Source organism: Gossypium hirsutum, chromosome A08 (assembly GCF_007990345.1).
Source record: "Gossypium hirsutum isolate 1008001.06 chromosome A08, Gossypium_hirsutum_v2.1, whole genome shotgun sequence".
Lineage (NCBI taxonomy): Eukaryota > Viridiplantae > Streptophyta > Magnoliopsida > Malvales > Malvaceae > Gossypium > Gossypium hirsutum.
The window spans coordinates 120,270,158-120,286,058 of record NC_053431.1 but is presented as its reverse complement, the minus strand read 5'-3'; the positions used below and the strand labels follow the sequence as shown (position 1 = coordinate 120,286,058).

Below are 15,901 nucleotides of genomic sequence, written 5' to 3'. Positions count from 1 at the left end.
AATGGATAAATTAATCATTGTATGTCAAATCAAAAAGCAAATTTAAACTTCTGTTAAAAGTTCCTTTCATTTCTATTGTTAAAAATTGGTCCCTGTAAGCTTAAATGAGGTACGCACGGCACGCCATGTGTAACTATCTAGTTGTTCCGTTAACCATGCTAGTTTTTAATAGTCGAAATGAATAAAATTTTTAAAAGAAATAATAATTTTTCTCTTTATTCTAACATATAAGGACTAATTTCCTCATTTCTTAAGTGAATAAGGCAAAATAATTTAACTTCTAATATAGAGACCTCCATGATACTTGCCTTTCCTGGTAAGTTTTACAAAAAAATGAATTATCACATCATGATTTTAATGAAGGTGGACACACTTCTATATTTTCTTGAACACTAACCCACTAGGCTTATGAAGCCATCCATTTAAGAAGAGAGGTTACATACAAATATTGCATATGTCTTGTCATCGATATGTTAAGAAATATGGATATCACATATATAATAAGAGTAACAACATATTATTATTTAGTATCATAAAATGTTAGTCCAAATTAAAAATGATCTAATTTGGTTAAGGTTTATTGGACTTTAGTTATTAAATAAAGTTTGGGCCAAATATGTGTAGATAATCTAGTAACTAATTTCTAATTGATGATGGGCTGATTAGAAATTAGGGTTAAAGTGCAAAAATTATACATTGGGTTACACAAGCAACTTTTCTAATATCTCATCTTTAAAAAAGAGAGAGCAACATTCTTTAAATTATTTGTGTACTAATTTGAAATATCAAAACCACAAGATAGAAGATTTCAAGAAATCAATAGATATAGGTACGCTTCCGCATTTAATTTTGTTCTTAATGATTTGATATTATAAATATTGATTTATGATTTATTAAGTTTTATATAAGATATTATTTTACAGTTTTAACACAATATCCACCCCTTCATTAGCATGCATAGATGCGTACAAGATTAACTAGAAATTGTTATATGGAGAGAAAGAAACAAAATAATGTAACATTAATAAATAATGGTGTAGTAATAAGACACATTATTAGAGAATTTAAGTTGAAATATTAGAAATAAATTATTCAACCTCAAAAGAATTAGCTTCTAGAAACGGTAAAGCTTTGGGCAAATTTCCATCTAAGAAACATAGTGAAATAACGTAATAAAAGGTGATTAGGAAAAGCTCACAACACTGTTGGAGAATTATGACGTATTTTATAAAATTTCAATTTTTTCGTTTGCTGAAATTTTATATTCATTTTATGATATATATAGAATTTCCGGACCTTAATTCTGGAGAGAAGCTCATGGAAACGTGGCCCAAAATGAAATGGGCATTATGGATTTCTACCAAACTACGCGCTTTGGGATTTTCAAATCTCTTTTTCAGTTATTTTATAATGAAATATTTTATGTTATTATTTGACTTTAATAATACTTATAAGGGTAATCTACAAAAATAGTCACTTTTGTTTGTCTCAGGTTACATTTTAGTCACTTATGTTTGAAATGTTACGTTTTAGTCACTTATGTTACTATTTTGTTACGAAGTGATCACTCTACCGTTAAGTTCAGTCCAATTAGATTTTAGATGCCAACTTGGATTTCTAAGGATGAAAATAGATTTTTAATTAAAAAATTTAATTAATTAAAATTTTTAAACCTAAACCTTAACTAAAAAATCTGTTCATCTCATCTTTTTAAATTTTCTTCTGTCTCTTCTTTTTTCAATGGTTTTTTTTTCATTTGATTGGAAAAACTATTATTAAGATCAAAATAGTTGAAATCAAATTGACTACTTCATAAAGATGGATTCAATGGAGGGTTCAGGTATGCCTTCTTTGCACTCCTCTATCTTTTTTATTCAATACTGAAAAACAAAAGATTGAATTTTTTACTGTTTAATGAAAATCCTAAATTAAAATTCTTGATATGAATATTAACAACTAAAAGAATTTCAAATCAGAAAAAAGGGATACCCACAAAGGGATTGTGAACAAACAAGCCGATTCAGATAAAAACAAATAGGATTGAGAAACTAATTATTCAAGAATGTGAAGAATTGGAAAATACAATGATTAGGAACAAAAATGATTACCATCTTCTTATTTGTCGACAACCACTTCATTTTGAGTTTTAGAACATAAATTTATCGGTGAAGAGGACATACTTGGACCCTCCATTGAATCCTCTTTTGTTTTCGTACGTGAATAAAATTTTTTGACGATAATAACTTTTTTAGTCAATTGAAAAAGAAAACTAAAAAAAAGAGGGAGATGAATGGTTTTTTAACTAAGATTTAGGGTTTAAAATTTTAATTAATTAAATTTATTTAATAAAAAATCTATTCTCATCCCATTAGGAAATTCAAGTTGGCACTTAAAATCTAATGTTGGTACTTAAAATCTAATTGAACTGCCACGTAGGATTACTGTTAGGGAGATAACGGAACTTAACGGAACAATGATCATTTCGTAACAAAATAATAACATAAGTGACTAAAACGTAACATTTCAAACATAAGTGACTAAAATGTAACCTGAGGCAAACAAAAGTGACTATTTTTGTAGTTTACCCTACTTATAATTATCAATCTTTTTATCATTAAAATCATTTTTCTAAGTATAACACTTAATTTTAATTTTTAATTTTTATTATAATTATTTGAAATATATTCTATTTTAATTATTATAATTATTTTTATTTTTAACTTTTATACCAAATGAAAAAAAAGAAAGAAAGTATGGTATGGAAAAAAATCATTATCAAATAATTAATTATTTTATATACTTAAAGTTTTTAATTATTTTAATTTTATAAATCAATTTTATATTTTATTTAATCATTAAACATTCCACTATCAATTGCTTTCTTATCTCTACTTTAATTTAAGAATTCTATGAAGCTGGTGTCACTTTTAACCAGATCATCAACTCAATTATAAAATTACAGAAATATTTTTTCTTTTTAAATTTTAATTAATATTATTACGATACTTTTGACCTTTTATGATTTTATATCATCTTTAAATAAAATAATTAAAAATTAAAAATCCAGATATCAAATATGTGTTCAATAATATTAAAATATAAATTTATTAACATATTAATTATTTAATAATTTTTTAAATATATATAAAATATATAAAATCTAATTTAAATTTATTACTTTTGAAATGATATTTTTAGTTTTTAATTATTTTTCAAGTATCAATTTTTACTATAAGTCACATTTATCCTCGTTTAGTTAATTAATAAAAATAATCGATTGAATCTTAATTCGATTGGCATGCCTATGCAATCCAAGAGGATGTGGGTTCATGCTAGAGCGCATTATCTTCTTATTTATAAGTTAAGGAGAGATTATGAAAATTCTAGATATTATGTAAGAAAAATATATTTTAATAAATTAAAAAAAAAGTAAATCCATAAAATCTATGTTGAGAAAACTTTTGAATATTCAAAGAAAATCTCTAAATCTAATATAAGGTATCAGTCCCTCAGCTCTCGACATTCATTCTTTATTTTTAGGTACTTTTATTTGACCAATGAACACCACACATATCACATATCATTCAATATTTTCATGCAAAATGGATATTAAAGTCATAATAATTTTCATTAGTCTCTCTGCTGTGTTACACTTAAAACATTAATTTCAGATCTTCGACCCTCCCTTACTAATATCTCCTTTTTATCCATCTAAATCTATGAAGCATTTGCTCATTTCAGCTTCTCCCTTCCATTATCATCCTCATAGCTCCAACACCACAACTGTCCAAAACAATAAACCATATTAATATATAGATATAACTTTTATATATATATATGCATATGCATGTATGTGTTTAGGGGATTTTGACTTCTCAAGAAAGAAGCTTGTGAAGTGTTGATCTTTAGGGGATGACTTCAATAGATCTAATATCAAGTTCAATTTTATCATTAGATTTTGTCTTTTAATTTTGTCAAGAGTTAAAATAGATTGATTCTATCAAGAATCTGAAGTATCGGGGTTCACAGAAAACAGGAATCTCTTCACCCATCAAGGAAATGTCAACATTTACTTTTGATAGGTAAAGGTGCTCTCTTTTCTTAAATCAAGACAAAACCCGAAGATAAAACTAAATACAAGCACTCAAAAATTCAATATTGACACATTTAAAGGTTAAAGGTCCGTCAGCTCCTAGAAAATATCACTTTGAAAATTCTCCGAGAACAGACTCCCCTCACATGTATGCATGCGTGCATGTGTATAGTTCTTACATTCAGAGTCAGTAGTGATCCAGTTTCCTCTCCTGCTAGAGCATCGGTTCAACCCATGTATAACAGTTGAATTCAATGATATCACATTGCAAGCTTCTGCTTCATCGTTTCTCATCGAAGAAGCAGTCATTGAAATCCTGGAAATGGAACCATGATCCCATCTGAAATTTATCTTCGGTGACTCACTAGCACTGAGTCGACGACCATCCGAGTTCGATACTGTTGTTTTCGCAGCCCCACCACTGTCCCTTAACTTCGAAACCTGCAAAAAGAACACATAATATCCAAAATGCTCCCATTATTACACACATTCTCAGCCACTAAATAACAAGATTTAATGAACCCAATTTTTTTTTAGGTTAATATAGTTTTGGGTCCCTAAATTTGGTATATATATATTTTTTTGTCTAATTTGATATATACAAAATTGATAACTAGATTTATTATGATTTTTGAATTTGGAAAATGTAAAAATTTGATGATATAACATAAATTATACCACATCATCACTCGAAAAAATAAGAATATAATTTTAAAGTGTCACGTCATCAAATTTTTACATTTATCCAAATTCAGGAATAAAAATAAACTTAGTTGCTAAATTAGAATACCAAAAAAAAAAATACTAAAGTAAACTTAGTTTTTAAAAAATACCTTTTGGTTCAACTTTCCTCCTCTCTCAGCTTTGCCAGTGGCATCCCATCTCAACAACTCCTTCATTCGAGACATGGTTTTAGGCTTATTACCACCACCATCTTTCTTTTCTTTGTTATTGCTACATTGATGATGATCACCATTGATCTTATTGGTCATCGATGATTGTGACACTGCAACTTCACTCAATGGTATCACTTTGCTGGAATCTGATCTGTGACCAACATCTAACCCTTCTTTCTTCATATTGGTTATGGATTGGGAATTATTTTGGGGAGGCTGATGATGTGTGGTGGTATGAGAGTTGTGGACTCTTCTCAAATAGATTGTACTATAAAAGCAGGCTTTTGCAATGTCTTTATTGCATAGAAATATAATTGGTTTAAATTTCTTACTCTTTGATCTTCTTTTCTTCTTATATGGGATTATATCTTTGGGTTTATCTTCTTGATCTGAAAAGTAAAATTTAAATTATATATGTTATCAAGAAATTTTTAAAAAAACTCATTTATATATAGTGGGTTAAATTTTGTAATAAGGTCCTTGTATTATGTGTTTTTGATGGATCTAGTCTCTACTAAGGTCAATTTTTATCATTAATTTCATCTGATATGACGTGACGTTTTACTATAATTTATAATTTGTTAACATATTAAAAAGGCCAAAAATGATATAATATTATATTCGGCTAATAGTACAAACTGTACGTGTATGTGTCAAATCATTGCATGCCTTGAAACACAAGTCAAATTATATGGGGAAAAAATGTCCTTGAGACTAAAAGTTTACATTTTGAAAATTAAAGGGGCTAGAAATGATTATATCATCGAATAGGGACTAAATATGCCAAAAACACATATTACACGGACTTTCTATAGAATTTAACCTTTATCATACCTTTAATAGTAGTATTCTGAGCTCCCTGTTCACGAGAAACCTTAAACAGCCACTGAAAAATCTGCTATAAATTCACAATGAGGGATTTCATAAGCTTTTTGAGGACAATGCAACACTCCTTTTATCTGATTTTTTGAGTTACAAATCTCACCTGCATTTTTTTGGTATTTCCTTGAGGGAAAAAAAAGAACCTGGTAACTTACTTATATAGAGGTTCCAAAAATGGACAGGTTTTAGAGATCTATCTGGGTCTGTCTGTATGTTTTAAAAGATTCTTTGCTAGAAATAAAAGAAATGAAGCCACTTGTGGAGATGAAGAAAAAGAAAATTTGGGTTTTGGGTGTAAAGGAGAAGATGGTGAGAGACAAATAAATGCAAATAATGGGGAAGTGTTGGGTTGAGATTTCATAGTAACATGGCGGAGGTTGGGGGTATTATTTATATAAGAAAAAAGAAATGGGTTCATGTGACGTATTTGGATGTAAGATTTAGTTAAAAGTATTAATTAAGAACCAGAATGTTTGTTTGCACAGTGTTGGCCTTTGTATTTGCCATACAAACGTACGGTTGTAGTTTATTGAGTGGTCCCTAAGGGATAACTGGCCTTTGAAGTTGATTATCACTTGAAATTTTATGTTGTTTTTGCTTAGAGTACGTAGTGAATCGAGGCTTTTAATATCACTGTTGAAGGATAGGGGGGAGGATGTCTCAAGTTTTGTCGTTAGGGTTTGGGATTAGATATACAAGGCCAATAATGCCATTATTGAGATTAAGATAATGGGATTAGGATGTAGTATTAGATATGTGTATATATTTAATACGAAATATCATTGTATTTTCGCTTTAAATTCTTTCATCAAATTATTCGAGGATTATAAAAATATTCTAGCAACACGTAACTTTATGTATGACGAAGTTCAGTCTTATGGGCCTTGTCAAAAGAGCAACGCACGTTGCCTAAATATCATGTCATACTAAGCAGGCTCACACAATTCGTAGATGATATATTGGAAAAGATTCTTGGTGACATCCATCAATCTATCATGTTTATATGCCTAACAAGCACCTCGTTTAGCCTCTTCAAGTTAATTCCAACAATGTCTTAGGCTAACATCCAACACCCTACCATGGCACTTATGGAGTAGGCAACTCAATGGCTAAGACCCATGCCCAACTATCTTCCCTCTATAAATACCCTTCAACATTGTGGAAAAGACAGAAGTATCCATAATACTTAGTCCAAACTCAGTCCTAAACTCTCTCAAACCACCAATCTAATAGCACTTCACACCATTCATGGTGTGAATCGCCCTTACTCTAGTAGCTTTCCACACCTCTTATGGTGTGAACAGTCTTCGTTGTACCATTAAACACCTTGTATAGCTTTAGTGTTTATAATAATTGATGTCGTCTATACACACTTTAAAAATAACTATCTTTAGCCCCTAAAGGCTACAATCAAGAATAAGAAGACTAAGGCAACATTAAGATAGGCTTAGAGAATGGGGCCAAGAAAACGTAGTACAGGCTTACCATACCTCCTATTACATATAGCTATCGTAGTGGAGTAGCAAACTCGTCCATCCTCTCTTTTCCAACTCCCCAAAATAATGGGAAGAGGATTATTGTTGTAATTTCGAGGAAAAGGGCTCCCAACCAACTATCCAACAATATTGAAAGCTACAAGCCCAAAATAAATTTATCTAGGCTCAACTCTAAGAATATGTTCGAGAATATGCCAAGAGGGATAAGGATTAGCTAAGAAAAGGAGAAAAACTTCATCTTGGGACCAAAGAAAACCATTGGAACAAGATTGACCACAATTTTGAGAAGCTCTCACATCATCATTTCGCTCAGTAGAGGAGAGATGAGTTTATTGGAAAATCGTTTAGAAAACATGCAAGAGTTAGCATAGCAAAAATTTAAAAATATTCTAAAACATACATTTATTGTGATATCTAAAGTAATAAATTTAATCAAATTAAGTACTTGTGTTTCGAGGCTCGAGAGATGTTCAAATCACAAAAAGGGTTTTAGGAGATGCTCAGTCTTTTCATCCAACTTAAACTGAAGTCCAAAGTCTTGAAACTTTCATCTTAATAATCTTTGTTATGCCCAAACTATCAGATTCTTAGAGAGTAGACTTTTTTTTTTGGTGAAAAAAGAAAATTACAACTAAAAAATCAACCATTGAAAAAACTCAATACATAATCATTATCAATAAATAAACTGCACCCCAGGTTCCCTATCTTTCCTAAGTTTGATTATCTTGTCTGCAATTTTGTTCTCTTCTCTTGGAATATGTTGAAGATTCCAATGACTTAGTTTCTCCAATATCCAAAGGATTCTAGTAACTAAAGCAAAAGTAGAACCTTCACGAACTCTTGTATGAATGAGATTAACTGCTTCAAGGTTGTCAGACCGGATGATAACTCTCCCAAAGCCGCGATCAACAGCAATTTGAAGCCCATCAAGAATGCCTCATAATTCTGCATCAATAACTTCACAATTTCCTAGATACCTTGTGAATCCAAGAATCCAAGATCCATTTTGATCTCGCAAAAGCCAACCAGCTACAACAAACATATCCTCATGTTTGGCCGAACCATCTGTGTTTAAGTAGACCTAACCATTTGGATGGTCAGGAACTAAAACCGTGTTTGAGAGCTTAGAGTCATTCGGTTTGAACATCGAAACATATTGCTTTGCCCAGCATAGGGAGGCTTTAAAAACCTCATCGGTACTCCAAGAAAGACCTTGAAAGATGCGAAGATTTCAATTCTTCCACATACACCAGATGATGATCCTGAATAAACAAGGCCAATTAACTCCATCTACAAGCTTTATGCCTTGTTGATTTTGTAAATTAAACGCCATCCACTCCTGTAAGGACCCTGCAAAAAAAAAAAAACAGATTGTTTACCTGTGGGGATTAGTTGCATCCATATCTCCCTTGCCGTTTTGCAATCTCGAAGCACATGAAGAATATCTTCATAATTATGGCCGCAAGTACCACACGCAATATCCGAACCCATACCTCTTCGAAATCATTCAACATTAGTCAGTAAACGGTGTTTTAAAACAAGCCAAATGAATACTCGAATCCTTTGTGGCCCATGATACTTCTAAGATAAATTCCAAACTTCCTTTTTTGTATTCCAAGAATCTTCCCTGATTTTCTTATACGCACTTTTAACCGAAAAGGCACTAGACGTGGTCCCCTCAAAATGATTCTATCAACACCAGAATTAGGATGAGGTGGTGGGATTCCAACTATCTGCTGAATGATATCTTTTGGTAACCATAGGTGGAAAAAGTCCAAATTTCAATCTCCACTCTTCGTGACCATATCACTAAGGAAAAGATCTATGTCTAAACTAGAATTACAGTTTAATTTTTTAGATAACGGCCCAACATTAGGCACCCAAGGATCTTTCCAACAATTGATGTTACACCCATCTCCAACAGACCAGAGTAAATTTTCTCGTATGAGTGGCCAAATCTTCGATAGCGATTTTCACAAGAAAGAGTACCGTCTCCTAGATAAAGGCTCTGGTATTCCGCTTTGAATCCCATATTTAGATCGAAGCACTTTGACCCATAAGGAAGAATGATCAATCACTAATTTGAAGCTCAACTTCATAATGAAAGAAGTATTATGATCTCAAAGAGCTCTTAGGCCAAGGCCACCATGAGATTTTGGTTGACACATCAAATCCCAACTTACCAAAGCAATTTTTTTTACCACTAGTGGATCCCCAAATGAATTGCCTTACCATATTTTCAATCTCATCACACAAACCTTTGGAGATTAGCATCGATTGGATAAAGTAACTCTGGATTGATAATAAGACTGCTTATGCAAGAGTAATTCTGGCAGCAAGAGAGAGTTGTCGAGCGTCCTAGCTGCAAAGTTTACTTCGCACTTTATCCACAACAAACTGCAGAGTATTATTAGTAACTTTCTCATGAAAGAGCGGAACCCCTAAGTATGAGCTAAGATTTTGCACCACTTGGAATCCAAAGAAACCACTAATACGCCTTTGAATATCCTCTTCTACTCATTTAGAGAAAATCATGTTGGATTTCCGTAAATTAACATTATGTCTCGAAATCCCACAAAAATAGTCTAAAACTTTCTTAATAACACGTGCCTGCTCCACCTCGGCTTGACTAAAAAGAATCAAATCATCTGCAAAAAAGAGTTGAGAGAGAGACGGACCTGATCTAAATAACCGAATAAGCAACCATCTTCCATCCGCCATGGCTGCGTGAATACCATGCCCTAGCCATTCCATACACAAGATAAAAAGGTATGGTGAAAGAGGGCACCCTTGACGAACTCCTCTTATTGGTTTGAACTTCTGGGAAGGTGCTCTATTCTAAAGTACATGCATCGTTGGACCAAAAATGGCTGACATAATAACATTACGCAGAAAGATAGGAATACCTATATCCTGTAGGGAAGCGTCTATGCTCCCATCGAACACGGTCATAAGCCTTTTCAAGGTTGATTTTAATAGCCATCCATCTTTTATTTTTTTCCTTGCTCTTCATAGAATGAATGACCTCCTGCGCAATGATGATGTTGTCATTTATATTCCTTCCCACAACTAATCCAGCTTATTTAGGTCCTATAATATTTTGGAAGACCAATTTAAATCTATTTGCGATGACTTTCATCATAAGCTTGTAAAGGACCAAACAAAGACTAATTGGGCAAAACTGCGAGAAACATTCCGGATGCTGAACTTTAGGAATAAGGACGATAAGGGAATTGTTAAGATTTGGGTCAATGGTATCACCAGAGAAAATCTTTTTGACCCAATAACAAATCGAAGGGCCAACAAACTCCCATTGACTTTGGTAGAAAATAGCGTGGAAACCACGCTGCCGGGTGCTTTTAGAGGCGCCATGTCAAAAAGGGCCTTTTTAATCTCCTCATCAAACACGGGCATACTAAGAAATTGAATATCTTTCAGCTCGAGAGACAGGAAAGCACCACCTTCAAGACTGCCAATTCTCCTAGATTGCTCCTCATACAGCTTTCTAAAAAAATTTATCGCTTCCTATTTCAGCTCCTCATCATCCATAACCCATTCCCCTGCTTGATTTTTTAGGGCTAGAATATTATTATGCTTCCTTCTCTGTAGAGTTCGCCAATGGAAAGATCTTGTGTTATGGTCTCCAAAAACTAACCAATTACACCTAGCCTTCTGCCTCCATAAAAGTTCCTCATGATGTAACATTAATTCAAGTCCTTCACGGATTTCTAACTCAACCTGATTTAGAAAAACTGAATTTCTTTGATCAATCGCCTTTTGGACATTATCCAACTTTTTTTCAAAAAATTCTTCCGTTGCATAATGTGCCCATAAACCTCTTTATTCCATCATTTTACTTGATCAGTGAAAGTAGTATGGGTAGTCGACATATTGTCCATAAAACTCCATTTCTCATTAACAAACTCAAAAAATCCCGGATGTTCAACCCAACCCGCCAGAAAACGAAAGGGTCTCATAGGAACTTCAGGCCTAATAGAAAGTTTGAGAGGTCTATGGTCAGATTTAAGCTTCTGAAGATGAAAAATCTTTGATAAAGAGAACTTCAAGCTCCAGGCCTAATAATAGATCGCCCTGTCCAGTCTCTCAAAAACTCCTCTATTCTAAGTAAAGTTAGGACCACTAAATCCCAAATCATGCAACCCCATGGAATCCTTAACTCACTAAATAGAGTACATCTTTTTCTAATGACCCGACCACCTCTTATTTCACACGAATCAAGAATAACATTGAAATCACCAATCGCAAGCCATGGAGTCTCATCCATCGGAACAGTATACTTGAGTGCATTCCATAATTGCTTTCGCTTTTAATTATTAAGACTGCCATAGACAAAGGTGACCAATACCGGTTTTCGAAAGGACTTCCTAGAAATTCTAAGAAAAATGAATTGGGAATGGTTACCCAAAATCTCAACAACAATGATATCTTTCCATCCTATCCAAATACCTCCAAAAAAACCCACAACCTGTACACGATGCGAGAATTCAAAACCGAGCTTAGCAATAACAAAATCCGCTTTACAACCACTAACCCTTGTTTCTAGGAGACCAACTAAATTAGGCTGATGCTCTCTATTATACTCCCAAGAAATACGAGGAAATTTCAAGCTAGTACAACCTTGACAATTCTAACAAAAAATAGTAAAATTCATATTTAAAAAAAATTAAAAAAATAAAAATAAGAAAAGTAAAGATACCACCAAATCAAGTAGATGTGGACCCAGAACCACCAGTCTGACTCTCAGTACTTCCTCCAATCATATCTGCTCCAGTCCCAGCTTGCGAATTGACAAGATTAACTATGTAGTTAATAGATTCTGTCAAAGGAATTTTAGAAATTTTTGCATTTTTTAACCTACCTCCTTTTTTTCCTCAAAAGAGCGGTTAAGAGGGATTCCACCATGATTATTGCCAATTTTATTTTTCGATGCACGTCCTCTGGAAACAGAAAAAGATTTATTAGTATTAACTAAAATATTTTTCTTATTACCTTTTTGCGTTCTAGTCGCATTATTTTCATTGAAAATAACTGCCGAATAGTGCTTTGGGTCTAAGATTGTAGCATCTAATTTGATTACAGATTCATTAGGGCCCTCGAACATAGGATTATTGAGGATTAAGTTATGCTCCCTATTTTCAGAAGCACCCGAATGTACATCTGCAGTTTCCTGTTAAAACACGATATTAGAAGAAAGGCCACTTGAACACTGTTTATTCAAACTAGCTCCTTATCCATTTAAGAGCGACTTATCCAGGCCCCCAAGGGTTAGCCCACTTAAAGAAACATGACCGTCTAGCCCAATCCTTTCGTCACTTGGCCTACCACGCTGAATACCCATTAGCCTACTTGTTTGTGCCTCACCCTCTTTCAAAAGCAAAGAACCTACAGACGACAAAGAGGAAATGTAATTAGAGAGGGGAAAATTATTAGACAGATCTTTATCCTTTTGAGGAAATCCATCTGGCTCCACAGGTCTTTTCCCCAGAGCTTTAGAAATTTTATCTTCTTTCAAAGTACTTGACCCAACAAAACTCGGCTTGATGTGTCATTGAAAGCACCGAAAATATCCTATTCCCTGTAAAATAGTAAAAATAACAGTAAAAAGTAAGTAGGGTCGAATCTTTATGGACCGGATTATTCAAATGCTCGTTTCTTGAAATCCTGGACAATTTATTGGCCAAGAAAACCTGCGTTCCTGAAAAATAAAAAAAGAGAATTAAAAATTTCGATCTGGAAAAATAAAAATAGAATTTAAAGTTGAATTGAAATTGCGAAATTAAATAAATTATGAAAATTAAAATGACGAATAAAAATAAACAGAGTTTAGGAAAAGAGTGGGTTTCTTATGTGGCGAGATTCCAGCCTCCGGTTGTCTCGATCGACCTTGGGTTCAATCCTTGGCTTTAAGTAACCCTTCTCGAGTAGGATAAGCCAGTTATAGTGGACGAGGACGCCTACAAGCACCAGCTCTAAGAATTTAGACTAAGATTTGGCAAAGCCTGACTCTAGTCAATAATCGCTTTTGTGGGACTATCTTCTACTAGATCATCACTTCCTAATGGTGAATACCACTTTTATCTCTTAGATTCGCCAACCTCTGACGCAAAAAGCCAACGAACCGACTGTGCAACCTTCTCAAAACGTACAAAGCGACCGTTCCTTGCACAAGTTGAAAAGATCACCTATTAAGGGACATGGACGGAAGTGCCAGCCCCGTAATACGGAGAAGCGATGAATACCCTGTTGAGAAGGCTAAGTGCGGGTTCTAAGCCTCATGAACCTTTTTGGGGAATTTTGACAACCTTCGACTAGATTTGTTTAGTGGCTCATGATTTTTGGGAAAAAAATAAATATAATAGAAATGAGATTTTTATTGAGGAAAATATGGAGAGAACAAAAGACAGAGTTTTTGGGAAAATGAGTGTTTACAGAAAAAAAATCTAATATGTGTCACTCCATCCCCTATTTATAGTACTAGAAAACCTAGCCTATTCCTAATTAAATTCTAAAAGATAAATATAAATAAATAAAGATAATTAAAGATAAATAAAGATAAATGAAAAAAATCCTAAATTTAAATCTAAATAATTATCCTTAATAATTATCCTAATACAATAAAACATTAAATAGAGTCTTGTGCTATAAAATATCTTCTTTTGCACTTACCCTTATGTCTTCCATACTTGCATGTTTGGCACCACTTTTTTCCCTATGTTGCATGTTAACCCATTTCATCTTTAATTTCACGCTTTTCACCCCCAAATTTCCTTTTATCTTTAATTAGCCCAAATTAGTAGGACATACTCAAAATAAACATGTAATTAGCACATAAAAATATAATGTTCTAGAGTATTATTACGGCCCACTATTCTTTTGGCCCAGAATAGGCCTAACCGATTTACCAAAATTCCCCTCAGCACCATGACCCAAACTAGTTAAATGGCTTGCGTCCTCTTTATGAATACCCCTAGTTTCATTATAAAAAATACCCGTAGCTACTTGACCGTTCCTCTTTTCACTCAACCCCCTATCAGCTCCATTAATATCTCCCTCTGAGACACCATCCACCATTAATGGTGCAAACCTAGAACCCAACTGGTCCTTTCCAAGTTTCGTATCTCCGTTAACCCTAGTATCACGTTTAGCCAGCCGTGACTTCCTCTCTACTAACATCTATGGTCCATAATCAGCGCTTTTTCCATCACTGACTTCACCGAAATCCTCCCCTTGAGCCACCACATTTTCAGTCACCGGCCTCTTCAAATTTACCTTAACCCCCACCGACGAGTGATGTGAACAAATCGCGATAAGTTTTATAATTTATAATTGACCGTTCTTGAAAACTAACTATTATCACGACAAAGGCAAGCGCACCTTATCGAACAGTAGTATAGCTTATGGCAAGACCGAGATGTCAAACCTAAAGGAATTAAAAGTACTAGTGTTAACTTTCTTTTTATTATCTAGCCTACAAATAAAGGGAGTTGTTTTATCTAAACTAATTACTAAACTAAGAATGCACAGAAAGTGAATTGGGGAAATAACTTTTGGAAAAACTGAATGATTTGGACAATACCTAAGGAAAAATCCACCTAGACTTCACTTATTATTGACTCTAAATTAGATGATTTATTCATTTGACTTGATCCGTAGAAATCCCTAATTTATATTATTATCTCTCTTGAGACTAACAATGTCTAACCCCAGGTTGATTAATTGAAATCTCTTTCTAATTAAAACCCCTAGTGTTGCATTAACTCGCTCTATGGATTCCCTTATTAGGTTTCACCCTAATCCGACAAAATTATGTCACCCTATCTCTAAGCGTGCAATTAACTTCGCTTAATTATGTTAGATCTACTCTTAGTTAGGGGTTTTGCTCCTCTGAATAAGCATATCAAAACTTGAATTAATATCCTGGAATATCAAAACAAGAATTAAGAACACATAATTAAGAATAAATTAAATATTTATCATATAATTCAGATAATAATAACAAGATCCATCTTAGGTTTCATTCCTCTTAGATATTTAGGGGGTTTAGTTCATATTTATGAAAGAAAACATCTCAAAAGAATAATGATAACAAAACATAAAGAAAACCCAAAAAATTATTGAAGGGGATTGAAGGGAGATCTTTAGTCTTGAAGGAGAATCTGGCTTCTGAGATGGATCAATCGGCTTTCTTCAAGTAATTCCTTGCCTCCTACTCCGTGTCTCTCTTTTAGGTACCTCTTAGGGTGTTTATATAGGCTTAGAATACTTCAAAACTCTCAAGAGTGACCTTTTTCGAATAGGACTAAACTTGGGCTCGACAGGGACATGCCCGTGTGAGATGGCTAAGGCCGTGTTGCAATCTGTTAAATAGACACGGGCATGTGAACTACCAGTGTGAGGAAGTCCAGCCCGTGTTGATTTCTCACGTAGACCTATTTTCTCCGTTTTTGGCCCGTTTCTCACTTTTTTTACTCTCATATGCTCATCTAAGTATAAACATGAAATTAAAGGATTAG

The 15,901-nt window shown here is 33.4% G+C and overlaps 1 protein-coding gene across 2 annotated transcripts; it reads right to left on the bottom strand.

Annotated features, from left to right (window-relative positions):
- Nucleotides 1-3,609: 3,609 nt before the first annotated feature.
- Nucleotides 3,610-6,246, bottom strand: LOC107939168 (uncharacterized). Of its 2 annotated transcripts, none has more exons than XM_016872451.2 (5): nt 5,975-6,246; nt 5,824-5,887; nt 4,927-5,378; nt 4,273-4,534; nt 3,610-3,783 (listed from the first exon to the last, which is right to left on the bottom strand). In XM_016872451.2, the coding sequence occupies exons 1-5, from the start codon at nt 5,978-5,980 to the stop codon at nt 3,764-3,766; spliced, it is 804 nt and encodes a 267-aa protein (XP_016727940.1). In that variant the 5' UTR covers nt 5,981-6,246; the 3' UTR covers nt 3,610-3,763. The 2 variants fall into 2 exon arrangements, with proteins under 2 accessions (XP_016727940.1, XP_016727939.2); XM_016872450.2 differs by having other exon boundaries at nt 5,824-5,884.
- Between the last annotated feature and the right edge of the window lie 9,655 nt (nt 6,247-15,901).